The sequence below is a fragment of the Vidua macroura genome, chromosome 2 (genome assembly GCF_024509145.1).
Source record: "Vidua macroura isolate BioBank_ID:100142 chromosome 2, ASM2450914v1, whole genome shotgun sequence".
NCBI lineage: Eukaryota > Metazoa > Chordata > Aves > Passeriformes > Viduidae > Vidua > Vidua macroura.
Window position 1 is genome coordinate 76,625,677 of NC_071572.1, and position 14,316 is coordinate 76,639,992.

Genomic DNA, 14,316 nt, shown 5'->3' on the forward strand with positions numbered 1-14,316 from the left:
TGGAGGGAGGGATGGAGGGAAAAAGGGAGGGAGAGATGGAAGGATGGATGCGGGGGGCGGCGAGCGCCTCCCCCCGCCGCCGCGGCCGCTCGGCTGCGAGCGGGGAAGCAGGAAACTGGCTCCTTCCCGGCTCACCACGCCTCCGCCCGCCCGGCGCCCCGCCAGTCGTGTTAAAGACACAAACCCCGCGGGGAGAGGGGCTGCCCAGCCCCACGCCGCCCCGAGGGGCTGCCGCTCGTCCCTGTCCCCCCCGCACTCATAGAATGCCTATGGAGAAACTTTATCCATACTGCAGCAGGTGATCCCTAACAGCGCAACGTTTCCTTAATTAAAAAGTACAGCTCCTCCCCTGTAAGGTTTCATTACCCCAGGACCCTTCCCCTCTCTTGATGGAAAAGGTCCTTCTCACCTCGGAAAGGTGAGGCTGGTTTTAGCCTCTCTGTGCTCAGGGGCTTGTGCCTGAGATGAAGGTGCCATAGGAAAACAAAGAGGTTGAGCAAGAAACAGCCAAACACCAGTGATGCCAAAAAACCCTCCTGGAGGAAAAAAAAAAAAAAAAGCAATAAAAACCCACGAGGGGAATCAATAAAAGCTTCGTATTTTATTATTGATTTTTAAGTAATGGAGCAGTGGCCACTGAAAGGGGATTTGACTGCCACTGGAGTCTCATGAAGACAAGCCAGGTTTTGTATTACAGTGTATCATACCCTGGCTGAGATTCACTATCAACTTTTAGATCTAGAAGCACTGTACATTTCAAAGCCTGATCCTCTCCTCCCCAGCTCAGGCAGTAATAAAACATCTCTCCACAGCCCTTCGAGTTGTGTTATGCTCTAACCTTGTTTTCACTGCACGCTTTAAAGCAAAACTTGGGCATGGCACCCATAAAAGCTGAGTCCTCTTAGCCCACGCTCATGTGGAAAACACAACGATTTGCTAGGGATGAATTTCTAAGACCTGTCTCTATACAACAGCTCTGCCCCAAACCTGCTTGGGCACATTCAGTCATCCCTGCCTCAGCTTCCCTGCCTGTCCAACCTCTGTGGGCAGGGATGGTCCCTCCTTATGTGCTGTAGCTGGTGCAATAACAACTCCATGCTGGCTGGATGTGCTACTGTATGTCACACAACAACAATCTTTATATAAGGTCGCTCGAGCAGGGATCTTGCAACACTTCAGAGCAGTAATTGCAACTTACAGTGCCTCTGGGAGGTAGGAACAACACCTCTTTTCAAGATGGGGACAGCACGGTTAAGCCATATGTTGTTTATCATCTTTGTGAATGCATAAAGTAGGGGAATAACCCCTTACAGAACAAGTCAGTCATTTGTTAGGAATGTATTTTCTCAACAGCTTTGTTTTACTGCCAGTGAAATGCAAAGGCTAAATAGGAAGATTTTTCTACCTTCTCACTACCCAAAGGAAGGGCTTGATCCTATTCCAGTGCTGTGCAATCTCTGCAGAGAGAGGCTATGCTCAGATCAGCTTGCCCATCTCTGCCAACGCAGTGTGTGTGATGGGGCTGAGAGCAGGGGAGAATGGGGAGGCCTTAGCCAGCATCGCCTTATTCAGTGCACTGGAGCCATATCAATTTACAACGCATGAGAGCGAGATGCTCACCTGCAAACTCTCCTGGGTTAGAATGCACTTTGTGCATTCGTAGAGAAAACTGTTTCCTGGTGGCCTGCACTTGAGAGATCTTCCCAAAACAGAAATTTCAGGGAGGCTGGTGAGCTATTGGGGATTTAGAAAGACTTAATTAAGAACAGATGATCAGGATTAATACAAAGGTATCATGCAAAACTATCTCATGGTGTATGTTAATGATTCACAGGTTAGGAATTCACTCATACTGACACCAATGCAAAGTGGTATCAGTTTGAATACCAGTTGCAGAGAACCCTGTCTGCATTTTTATGTTAACAACTTCCACCACACGGAGTTGGAACACTTCATTTGGGTGATGGATGTTTAAAGAAATGCTCCATAATTATCATTGTGTGAATTGGGATGAATTATTCTACATGTTCTATGACAGCCCTTGGTTTATTACCCTGCTCCTTTGCTGTACTACTCCTTCTCTCCACTTATCCCCTATTCTGGATCCCATTTACTGAATTGGTTACATCACAAGATATATCCGAACAGTGTCCAAAACATGAAGTACCCCTGTGAATTCTTTTTTCCATGCTTTTAGTGATGCCTGACAGGTATCTCAGTTTGCTGGGACTTTTGGATGGGAAATAGGTTGCATTTTCTGTACATTTGAATATGCTGCTGTTCTCAGATGTGACACAGAATCACAGAATCATTAAAGTTGGTAAAAGCCTCCAAAATCATCTAGTCCAACTGTAATATAAGCTCTGTGCAGAAAAATGCTTCAAACAAAGATGCTGCACGTGAACGTGCCTCATCAATTCCACTGTGGCTGTACGCAGAGTGGGAACAGTGAGTTAATTCTGGCATCAGGCTTCCAGATTACATATGATCCAATGCATGTAACATTACAACGCCTTATAATGCTGGCCCTCCTTAAAGCTTTTGGCCAGGAAGATACACAAATACTACCCTCAGTGCCCCTGGGAGTTAAAGACGATGTCTGTCATGAGCACAGCTCGATTTGGCAGCTCTTGCACGTTCGTAACAGTTTTTACCAACTTCAAGCTGTTCCTCCAACCGGCAGTGGAGAATGAACTCAGGCTGGCCCCAGCTGACTGCGTAAATCTCTGGAGTGTGAGCTAACAGCCAGCAGCCTTGGCGGAAAAGTGTGTGAAAACCACATCGCTGTGTTGGAAAAATCTGACAAGGGAGTTATGCGAAGCCATTGAGAATCCATCTCTGCCAGCAGAAGCAACTGAAGGAGGAACAGCAAAATTAGCAGACATAGCAAGGGAGAAATTAAGAGATGCCATGTAAGAAATAATATTTCTTGAACAAGGGTAAGGCTGAGAGAGAAACATTTTTCTAAGAAAAAGCCCTTGTACTGTCTTTAATGTGCTGGGGTGCACGACAAAGTGACACTTTCTTCTGCAGAAACCTCTGGGGTTTTTAATCGTAACCTTCAGTGTGGTTTCTTGTTCATATCTGAAACCGAAAAATCAGAACTTCTAAGAAAGAAACCACAATATCCACGGCTACTCCTTCCTGCTCCAAATGTATTCAAATGAGCTGTGCCATCTGCTGGCAGACGGGAAAGCTGCAGAGGGAGCAATTCTCCGCTCCCAGTCGCTGGTGCAAGCAGTCGGGATGGAGACACCGGGCATTTCCTGTGGATTAGGGACCAGCTGGCTGAAACGCTTCGGGCTACTTACCCCAGCCAGGCACAAATCCCTTGGAAATGCCCTATACGGTGGTTAATATAAACCGAAACAGGCTGCGGGGTGGGGAGAGAGAGAGGAAAGGCTTGAAAAATCTGCCGTGCTGCTTGGCGCTCCTTGCCTGCTTTTAATTCTGAGCGAATGCTCAGTCTCCTGAGATCCAGCTCCACAACAATAAGACCTGACTTTATCTTCACGCAACAGTTCCTGCAGCAGAGCGGGATGGGAGTAGCTTTTTGATTTAATGAAGAATTTTCAAGGTTAAAAAAAAAAAAATCACCTCTTTCAAGAACTCGAGTCTTTTCAAGCTTTCCACCCTCCATAGAAGAGCACAGCAAGCCCCCCAGAACGACTGCAATTGAAGCCAAACCACAAGACAGTCCTTTCCTTCTTGTGACAGGCAGCAGCTCCAGCAGCACTGGCTGCTTTCCATGAGCAGAGGGAATAGTAGCACAAGGTGCTTTGATCAGATAATGAGACAGTTTGAAGCATCTTCATTAGAGTGTTGTGGCAAAGACAGGGGCATCAGAGCTCTGATGCCTTAATACAGGTTTGAAACAGAGAAGAGATGACTTGCAGATCAGCAGTGTTCCAAGCACATAGGTTTGATGGAGTTGATGGTTCTACTTTGTCCTCTCTCTGTTGGAGATCCTGGCCAGAACCAGCACATCCCATCTGGAATGGATACAGACTCCCTGGGCAGCACAGGGAGGGGCTTGGGGTGCTGAGCCGGATAGTGTCTGTGGATGCAGCTGGAGGACACTTCCAGTCCTCACACTTGAAGATTATTAAAGAAGACTTCCTATTCAGTCAACACTGAAGCCCAGTCCTACTTCTCTCACCAAACTAGACACTTAGAAATAACTTTGCCTGGAGCTGAGCTGGAGCAGAACACTACTGATGCATTTCTCAGTTCTGGACCCAGGTAGAGTTTTTTTTCTTTGCGCCTGGTGATTCCTTGTAGGGTGGATGAGCTCCTCATGCAAACTGTCTTGCCTGGATCCAGACACATTTTTGGCAGCTACCTTTACCTTTTTCTCCCCCTCTCTGCAAATGCTATTTTTACCACAGAAGTGAAGGAAACTAGGAGGTTTCCCATTTTTTTCTCATCTCCTCAAAACAGAAAACCATTATACAATTGCTTGGTGGAAAGTGCACCAGGCAATGCTCCAGACACAGACACTATTCTGACATAAGCATAAAAGCCACTTCATCTTTGTTTTTCCCCGATGAGACCGGCAGCTTGGCAAGGGAAGGACTCCCTCTATGGACACTATTTGGCACAATGGGGCTTTGACCGCAGCTGGACCCAGGGCAAGCAACCATAAAACAAATGATAATGAAACAGGCAGGGAGAATCTTTGCCGTGCTGCCCTGCCTGCTTACCCGACCCCAGTGCACTCTCACATCCTTAGGCATTACTTCAAGAGCAGATGGTGCTCTGTGGTAGAGCAAATGAGCAATTATCCTCCTGACACCCTGCAAGGCCTCCCCTTCTTGCGATTGCAAGAAGTTACTTCACCCCAAGCTAAGAGCTGTTGTCTGGCTTTTCAGCATAATTGGATGTAATCAAGTTTAATTTGGTTGGTGCAGTAACTCTGAAGACTTTTGTAACTGGATTACTGTTGGCTCAACGGTCATGTGCCATTATATCTGCTGGCGAAAACAGAAGCCAGAATAAAAACAGATGCTTTCCCCCTACTCCTTCTTCCAGTGACACCCCTCCAGGATATGAGCTTGTCCTGTACAGCCAATATAATGAACTAAAAATTCTATTAGAAGAAGGAAGTCACTGCTGTTGTATTATGTCCAGGCCTCTTCTACAAAGTGTAAATTACTTAGAATATATATATCTACATTTGTTTACAGTTGTTGACCATGCACAGCTTAGAGCTAAAACTACTGGAACACAGACCTACTAAAAGCATGTGAGCTTTTAGAATTATAAATCTTATTATTCTAACTGTACAAGTAGGGAAGCTGAGACCATGAGCAGGAGTGAGTGGCTGATGAGGATGGACTCCCCCAGGTCCTGTTTTCCACTCTACACCACCATCTGAGAACAAGAAATATACAAAATGCATGTGTTTTGTGTTCATAGCAGAGCTATAGCTCTACTGCAGGTAATTTATAGGTGAGAAAGAGGCATCTGGTAAATGTAACAAAGCCAGCAGCATAAAGACCTTATTTTCAGACCCCCCCCAGCTGCTACCAGTGTTAAGTCATGGAAGAAGCTGAGATGTTGATTGCATTTTAAACAGACATCTCCTACAAGTCTAAAGTGTGGAGAGACTTAGCTGAGATCAGAGCAAAAGCTGCTCTGCAGTTGCCAGTCCAAAATGCTACACAGCAGCCAACCTCACAGCTGAATGCCGTGAAGCTGTAGTTGCAGGCATATGCATCTCTGGTTTGGGCCAGATGGCTATTTTAAGTTTCTAATGATCTGGGAAATGAACACTTCATCATGTTCTATCTCAGAGGGTTTAGTACAAACTTTCTTCCTTTTATCCATGGCAGCACTGTTACAGATGGTATTGGATCTCAGTTAGGAACTGGAGTAACACAGTGCTAAAAACATCGTGTTTTAGCATGTACTCCAAGGACATGGCAACATAATCCTGCCTGGCAAGTCATCCATCAAGTTCATTAACAAATAGGCCCATGAAATTTGTTAAATACTTGAACCTTATACTTCCTAAATCACCATGAACGCTAATAATTTATTAATGCCATTAGTAATAATGGAATTTGAAAGATTGTTTGAAGCCACTGTATAAACCAGGCCCTCAGATTTGATTTGTGTGGTTATTCGAGTTTTGCAGGTAGCAAAGTTCAGCCCTGTAGGGTGATCTGGAAAAGCACCACCCATGCATGTTTACAGAGAGGCACCTAAAGCACGCCTTTCCCACAACTCCAGCTGCTGTGCAGAGCCCCATCTCGGCACCTATGACGCCACTTACACGCTGCTGAGCCAGCCTGAAAGCACATGGTGATTTATTTATACTAAACAACTGCAGAGGTCATTTCAAGTGCTTCACAGAGGTGCCATCATGTGAGCTCAACCTGCCAAAAGGAGACCTCCTCAGTTACAGAGATGACAGAATCTCTGCACTAGGTAAGAGCTCACAGCTGGATCTCCTGGAGCTGCAAACTGGCTACCGGTTGAGCACTGAGTTTCTGTAACTTCGTGCAGAAATGGGAGAAACCTGTTCTCAACTCTGACAGGGCAGCCTGGAAATCAAACCCTAATCCTGACTCTTGCTTCCCTCCACAGCCTCTGGCAAGTCCCTTCATCTGTCACTGATCTTGAGTGTCCCAGCTGTGTGAACACTGAGAGGTCAGTCAGCCTTTGAGCTGCCTGTGGTGTCAGTTCAGCTGTCTCCTGCTTGGATGCGCAGCCCATGGCCACGCGTTCATCAATGGAGCAGCAGCAAAGCTGCGGGACAAGCAGAAAATGTGAGACTCGTGTCTCAGAAGAATATGGATCATATGCTTGCTTCACACAGCTTAACCACAGTACTGAGCACAGAGAGCCCAGGATCTTCAAAGGGCCATCAAAGATACTGGAATTATTGCTCAAAAATCTTTTTGAAGGTAGACACCATGGAAGTATTACTAAAAAACATTGTGTCAGTGAAGTGTAATTATTTTCCACTGTGACTGGAAATCTAGCCTCTTTTTGAAGCCATGACAGATAGTAGGGAATAGTCCCATACTGAAACTTAAATGTGTTTAGATGATTACCCAGGCCTCCTACCAGACCACATTGATTTTTTTCTAAGCAGTTTGCATATTTTTTTGCCAGCAACCTGTATGATCAGTGACTTCTAAAAACTCTGAACTCTATTCTTTCATCACAAGTATCAGTACATTAACCTGCTGAAAACAGTAAGATACACATATATCAATGAAGAGCAAAGCACAAGATGAAGTCTTGCAAAGAAAATTAAAAATTTACACTTTAGGCTGCCTCAAATTATTCAGAAAAAATCAATTCTAAGAGTAATAAAAATAAACAGCAGGATTGCTATCTCTGAAAGGCCTCGGGACATACAAGGATAGATAAAAATCACTGAAGCACAGTCTAGGATCTTAGAAATGCCAAAAATGCGTTTGAAACCAGATCAGTTGCAAACATCCTGCCTTGTTTCTGGTGTGGCGGCGCACCCAAAGGCAAATAGAGGGAAGTCTCGTGAGCAGGCGCCAAGCAGGGATTTGGTTGATTTGGGTCAGTTCCATGCTTCTGCCACACATCTTCCTTAACCTTGGGCAAGCAGATTAATTGCTCTGTGCCTCAATTTTCTGCAGTAAAATAGTGTCAGCAATAACAGCAACATGGATTCTAAAGTAATTTCATCTGTATTTCACTCACAATAGAGCCTACAATTTCTGATGTAGCTGGTATATGACTTTTAAATGGCCATAGTCTTGTCCCTCTCTTGCCCTTTATGTGAAAGCTCTCCCTTTACAGCATCTATTCTGTACACCTTGTGCAGCAGACACTGTGGCACAGCAGCCATAAAACAACGGGAGCCATAATTTCTTTGAACTCTGGGTCAAACTTGTTGTTAGCCAAGTCTGTAAGAACTCATATAGTAAATTACATATGTCTCTCTATCAGCAGGATCATAAAATAAAACTTTACAACCCTTCTGAAGGTCATGGCTCTGCAACAAACAGTAAGACAAAACAATAAATTCACCCCCAAGACCACCGTTTTTGTGGCTTTAACAGCTTTGGTTAGGTCTGAGGAAATTAGAACTCTGTCAGTCTTTATACAAAGTCTTACTTCTCCTTTGGACCCATCTCTCATTTGTCCCTAAGTGTAAGGTAAAGGCTAAAACAACAGTCATAATGGCTGTTACTGGTTTCAGCAACAGCAAAGCCATGTTTATCTCTATACACACATTTAATGGAAACAATGACAAAAGTGTTTCTTGGCAAATTAGTCCCCTTCACCCCCTGAGGAAAAACACATCTATAAGCTATTTCCAAAACAATCAATATTAATCCAGCAAGCAAAACTGTACTTTATGTTTCCCATCAAAGTCTCGGCATTCCCTCAAACAAGTGATGCCTTATAAAATACAACTACTACCAAATAAACCATAGAGAGAACTACTGAGCTGGGCACCTTGCTGCGTGTTTCCCTCAGGTCTGTGGGCCTGAATGCAGGTGATTCAGCTAAAATCCCTGTGCTGGTCTGCTGACATTTAAACATTTGGGCCATGTACCTTTTTGTTTCTGCTTATACAGAAGGTACAACAGTTCAGGGTCTGAGCACTGCCACAATATCACAATGTAAACCATAAAGGAGACAACAGCAATCTCTACTCCTAGCTTCCGAGTGTGCATTTGTTCTCCTGTGGATTTAAAAATGAGAAGACTGGAACAGGGTGTTAGTTCTGCAGGTATTATTTTTTTTCAATTAAAAATAGAGTACTTTGGGATACTTTGATCTTACACATTAAAAAATTAAGTGAAGGGATTCTCTGATATTCTTGAAGTGGAAAAAAACCCAGGCGTTTTCCTCTAAACACTCTTCTGAGAGGCTAGCATTTAGTTATGCAAAGTTTATGGTGTAGCTCTTTTATCTCCCGTCACTCTGTTCGAATGTTGCAAAGCTACCAACACAGTAATCAATGACACTCATTCTTTCCTCTGAAGCTCAAAGTGAGGACAAACTTGAAAAGAGGCAAGCACGGGCTGCTGAGGAACTGAAACTTCAAGAAAAACTTACAAAATGATGCTAGTAGAGACAGTGCTGGTCACCTGGGCCTGAGAGCTGACTGCTTACAGCACTAAACACCCCAGCACTAAAAACATACTGTGCACTGCACAGGCAGCCTAAGAGGTGATTCCTGTGTGCAAGAGTATCAGCTTTTTATCTGAAGAAGTGACACAGTTTTTATCTGGCTTCAGTCACTGTCATGGTGCAGGCTTTAAGAGAAGATGTAGCAAGGAAAGCTGCTTAAATTAAGAAAATCTTGGTGCATTTCCCTGCTTACATGTCCAAGAGAAATGACCTCCTTGCTCTCCAGATTAACTTCCGTTTTGTTCTAGGAAGGGAGATTCAAAGGAAATACATGACATTCCACATGGAAATCCCAGAAAAAAAACATGTTGCATTCCTTGGCAATACCAGTCCATGTTATATATACATATACGAGGTGAACAATGCTAGCCTGGAGGGAAACAGTGGCTCCCACCCTTGCTGGGTACCCATAAATTAAGTTTCTCACAAGAGTGCCAATCTCAGTATTAACCCTGAGCAGTATCATAATGCACAGGGCGTCAGTCTCTTCTCTCTCTCTCACCACTAGCAGAACCAGCACATGTTGAAGGCTGCTACCAAGACTAGACAACCTTTTCTTCCCCTTCTGAACCATCTGGTTACCTCTCTTGAGACAACCCTGCTCAGCTCCTGCTTCATCTGCCAAATTACCAGGGGTAGTTTTTTTCAGTTTTCAGACCCAAGGGCAATGTCCCCTTAGCTCACTGGATACCCAGCTCATCAAGCACCTTGAAATGAACCAGGACATATAGAAGACTGGACGGCTCCTCATGGACACCTAGTTAGAAACATACAAAAAACCACTCACAGTACATCCTTGTTAGTTCTTTCTTACTTACCTCTACCTATCTGCAAATCAAAGTTTCAACCTTTACCTTCAGTCCTGCAACAAGCTCTGAAAAGGGCAAAGAACAAAAGGTGGATTAGACCAGTTCTTTGTTCTTGCCCTGTCACCCTGACAGCCACCCTGCAAACCTGTTTGAAGCAGTTGTGTCCTTCCCTGTAACTTGTGACTCATGTCACATTAACCTGGAACTTTTTGGCACCTTACATTGTCTTCTCTTTTACATCTTGTTTTTCACCTGTCGCTGTTTAGCCCCGCCTTGCCCATCGGATCTGGCATCTCAAAGCAGGATCAACAACCTCCTGTTGATGCCAAAACCAACAGAGGCAGCCCAGAGCTGCTGTTGGGGATTTACAGCAGAGTGGACAGGAGATGTTTTGCCATCACTCCACTGTGTTCTCAGAAGATGGGCTTCCAGTTCAGGCACTCTCATTTACACGACTGTGACAGAATCAGTGACTAAGGACCTCAATAGGGACACCTGCTCATTGCAAGTCATTTAGGGAACTTGCTATGGAGGGGGCTGTTTGGCAGCTGTGCTCTTTCCACATATTTCTGCAGAGAAGTAATTCCAAAACATAAAGGCCAGCAATAACACTTAAGATAACATACTAAAGGAGAGATGGTCCAAATGCAGGAAGATACTTGATTGTCTGATGTGGAAACTTCTCAGTGGTTTCAAAGGGAAGGCAGGTGCTCAAACTGTTTTGTGGAACCAGACTTGCCAACTCAGGGCTGTACTGGGAAATGCAAACCAGCAAACACACAATTAACACCTGCCTAATCAAGTGGATAAAGGAGACATTAAAAAATCTTGATATGCAGGAGATGTCTCAGTGCACACAAGAAACCCCCTAAAGTAATGACCTCATGGTGATGTTGCTTGCATGATCGTTAACAGGTAAAAACCCCAGCCATGGAGCACACCGAGACATGGCAGGAGCCATGTGACATAAACAGGTATTTTTAGATGCTGCAGGTGCAGTACCACACAGCCTTACCAGAGAGAACTGCGACTGCAGTATTACCAGTGCAGTGCTAGTTGATTACAATTTTTCAATCTCTTCCATCTACTTGGAAAAGAAGATTTCAGGGCTGTCCTGCAGCTACTTCTCGTAGTGTGTGCCCATATACATGGGGTTCATCAGCATTAAGGTCACTACCTTGCTTTTCCTCTTTATATACATGGTTTATACTCCAGCCATAGTGGGCTGCAGAGTAGCAAGCACTATGCAAATTATATTTTGCTGGATTGTGATCATTTGGAAGGGAAGAAGGATGCTGGAAACCCTCAGTTCAAATCCCAAATAAATCACTGGTTTCCAGTTGCCTCAGGCAAGTCACTTGCTCTTCCCATAACACTGTCTTCGAAACAGAAATGAGTATCTCTTTACCTGGCAGAGAAGCTGAGAGCATAAACTCATTAGAGACTGCCAAGGAGTTCAGATCCTATAGTGATAAGCAATTACTTAATACACAGCAATGCTTGGGAGCATCTGTTGGTTGTTTCGCAATACAGACCAAACTGCTTGGTCCGATGAGCACATGAGAGATTTCCTCAGTAACAATAAAAGAAAAGCAAAGCAACAACAAAACCCCACCATGAATGGCAAGTTGGCTCTGGAGAGATGCATGGATGAATGAAGTCTCATCTGACTGAACATTTCTGCCTGCTCTGAATATGTGCTTTCTTGGAGACAGAAAACAGATACCTTCTGCAGAAGTTGTGCAACTAATTTGGTTATACAGAAAATGAAACTTCTACCAGACACTGAAGGAAACTCTCTCATGCTGAGACCTACAGTTTTATAACAGAAGAAGAAACCATACAGAGTTATAAAACAACCCAGTGTACATCTTTATTGATGACTCACAAAATCAAACATCATTCAACAAACTCACTCCAGCAATTCCAGTATGACATTGTTCCTTGCCAGGTTTGGCTGATTTTTCCGAAGTATACAATATTTGCTTTTAACTTGGAGTGGGAAGAATCATGCTTTACAGTAGCCATTTCCTATCTGCAGCAGTAGCAAGTGTATCACAGCCATGACAATATTTTAGGTCACACTTCCTTATTAATATTTCACATAAAAACTCCCTGCTACCTTCAGTGCTTGTTCAGTACTTCCATGGCTTGTACTAGTCTCATGGGAATCGTAACCCTTTAGTTAAGTGGGATTTATTAATATGCCAGAAGTGCACTGAAGACATGAGCTACTATCAAATTAACTGCCAGTGTCCTTCCATAATCTCACCAGAACATATATTATTTTCAATAACCCAGTATTAAATTGACCAAGAGTTTCATTGATATAAAAATTACCTTGATTTCCCACTGAAACACACTCTGTCATATCATGGTATGTTATAATACACATAGTTACACCAGTGGTTTTCTCCACATGAGTCAAATGCTGAGCTACAGGAGACAGGAGTGAGAAAACCTGGGGAAAGGAATAACATCTTTGATATTGTCAACTCCCAAGATGTACTGCAGGTAGCGTTCAAACCCCATTCCGAAGCCTCCATGAGGAACTGATCCAAATTTTCGGAGGTCTAGATACCTGTAATTTAAACAGACAGTTACATTTGCAGCACAGTTATGCTGAAGTCATTAAAGTGAGTTTTTCATCTAGGGCTTTGCTTTCCATCTTAATTACTTCTCTTTGACCCTAACCACTATGATTTCTGTGCTGGTCAGGGGTATGAAGAAGCAGAATTGTATTAGCAGAAATCCCAAGTTTGAAGCCATTCAAAGCAGCATAGCTATACTTTGCCAACACAGTACAGCATGGTTTTTTAGGAGCAAGGAGGTATTTGGGTACGAAGAACAGCTTGAGCACCATAGCTCTGCCCATATTGAAAACACCTTCATAGTTTTTAGTACCTAAAATATTCCTAGCAGAGGCACAAACCCAGGTCCCTACAGAATCACAAAGCACTTCCACTACTGGAGGTGAAGCTCTCTGCTTGGGCTTGTCTAGCCCTTTCCGTGTTGGTGTGGAAATCTGTCCTGCAAATTCTTTCGATTTCTGTTTGCTTTTCAATAGCCTAAGTAATTTCATTTCCAGTAATTTCTGTAGAAGCTTAAATAGGTCTTGCTGTCTGTCTACTCAACATTCCTTATTTTTTTTTTCTTTTAAGGTGATTATGATGGCTTTTTGCTACTTTTTCCTCAAACACTCTTACAGACTGATTCCTTTATTTCCATAGTAAGCCAGAAAAAAAAAAAACCCTTGAACATATCTTCTCTAAAAATGAGATCTGGAACAAGACATTTTATTTTGCAGAACAGCACCTGTTGTACACAGAAAACTCAGAAAACGTTTGGAAGGAGATACTCTGAGTATATGGGTGTCAACAAGATTATGATGGTTCTTCTATAGTTACTCATTTCCCAGCTGGACTGTGGCTGATGTGATACTGTATTTGCAGCTATAAATTGTCACCAACGGTTTTAATAGAAGTGAGAAACATCTCTGTGCTTCTGTTGATTTATGGGGCCACTTCTGAGGTTGCTGAAGGCAAGAAGTTATTCTTCTTTATATAAATGCACTAGTAGGGGATTGAGTGGCTCCAGATGTATTACTTGCTTCTAATCTTGGTGTATGAATATTTCATCATCCCAGTTTAAAAAAAAAATATCAAGTGCACTTAAATATAAATGCATATGTTTTACTACTTATGCAATGGAGTAGAGGGGGGCAGAACACTGTGAAAGAAATTAAGATTGGATTGATTGCAATAAATGGCTTCCCAAATTTTACATACTGTTAATGAACTGCAAGGAAACATTATATTTGTGTATATATGTACTCATATATAAAAATACGTAAAATATACATGTATTTAATATATTTTAATATATTATGTATATTTGAGTGTAGTTGCTTGAACATCAGATCTTTCTTTCACCCTTACTTGCAAAATAAGAGTACTCTCCATAAATTCCATAGCTGCAAGATTGCTCTGTCACTCAGTTTGACAGTATGCCTTTCATACCACGAAATACTATTTTTCCTTACAGCTCATTAGCAGTAGTTAAAATTTGGGAAACCACTTATTACACTCAATCCAATATTCAAGTTTTTTTCTCCCCAAGTGTTTTTCCCCTCCCCTCCACTGCCCAAATAGCAAAAGGAGAAGCAGAGCTTACTTCTTCCTCGTAGCACTGACACAAAGTGGAGTTTGCAAGTTGAACAGCAGGCCCAAGAGTGGGACATGTTTTTTGATGACTGGGACCCACGTGCTTTTCTCTCTGTGCTGCTGGGTGTTAGCTTGGCTGACTAAGGCTTGGTGTGTGTACCCCACATCTTGTGATGAGGATTATGCTTATGGGTAAAAACATGTAGGCTGTG

The 14,316-nt window shown here is 43.2% G+C and overlaps 1 protein-coding gene across 8 annotated transcripts in view; it reads right to left on the reverse strand.

Annotated features, from left to right (window-relative positions):
* Nucleotides 1-11,789: 11,789 nt before the first annotated feature.
* Nucleotides 11,790-14,316, reverse strand: part of NARS2 (asparaginyl-tRNA synthetase 2, mitochondrial) — a 48,675-nt gene continuing 46,148 nt past the window's right edge. For all 8 annotated transcript variants that reach the window (XM_053971780.1, XM_053971782.1, XM_053971781.1 and 5 more), the window contains one exon: nt 11,790-12,522. In XM_053971780.1, coding sequence (XP_053827755.1) covers nt 12,378-12,522 — 145 coding nt within the window. In that variant the 3' untranslated portion in view covers nt 11,790-12,377. The remainder of the gene's footprint in view (nt 12,523-14,316) is intronic.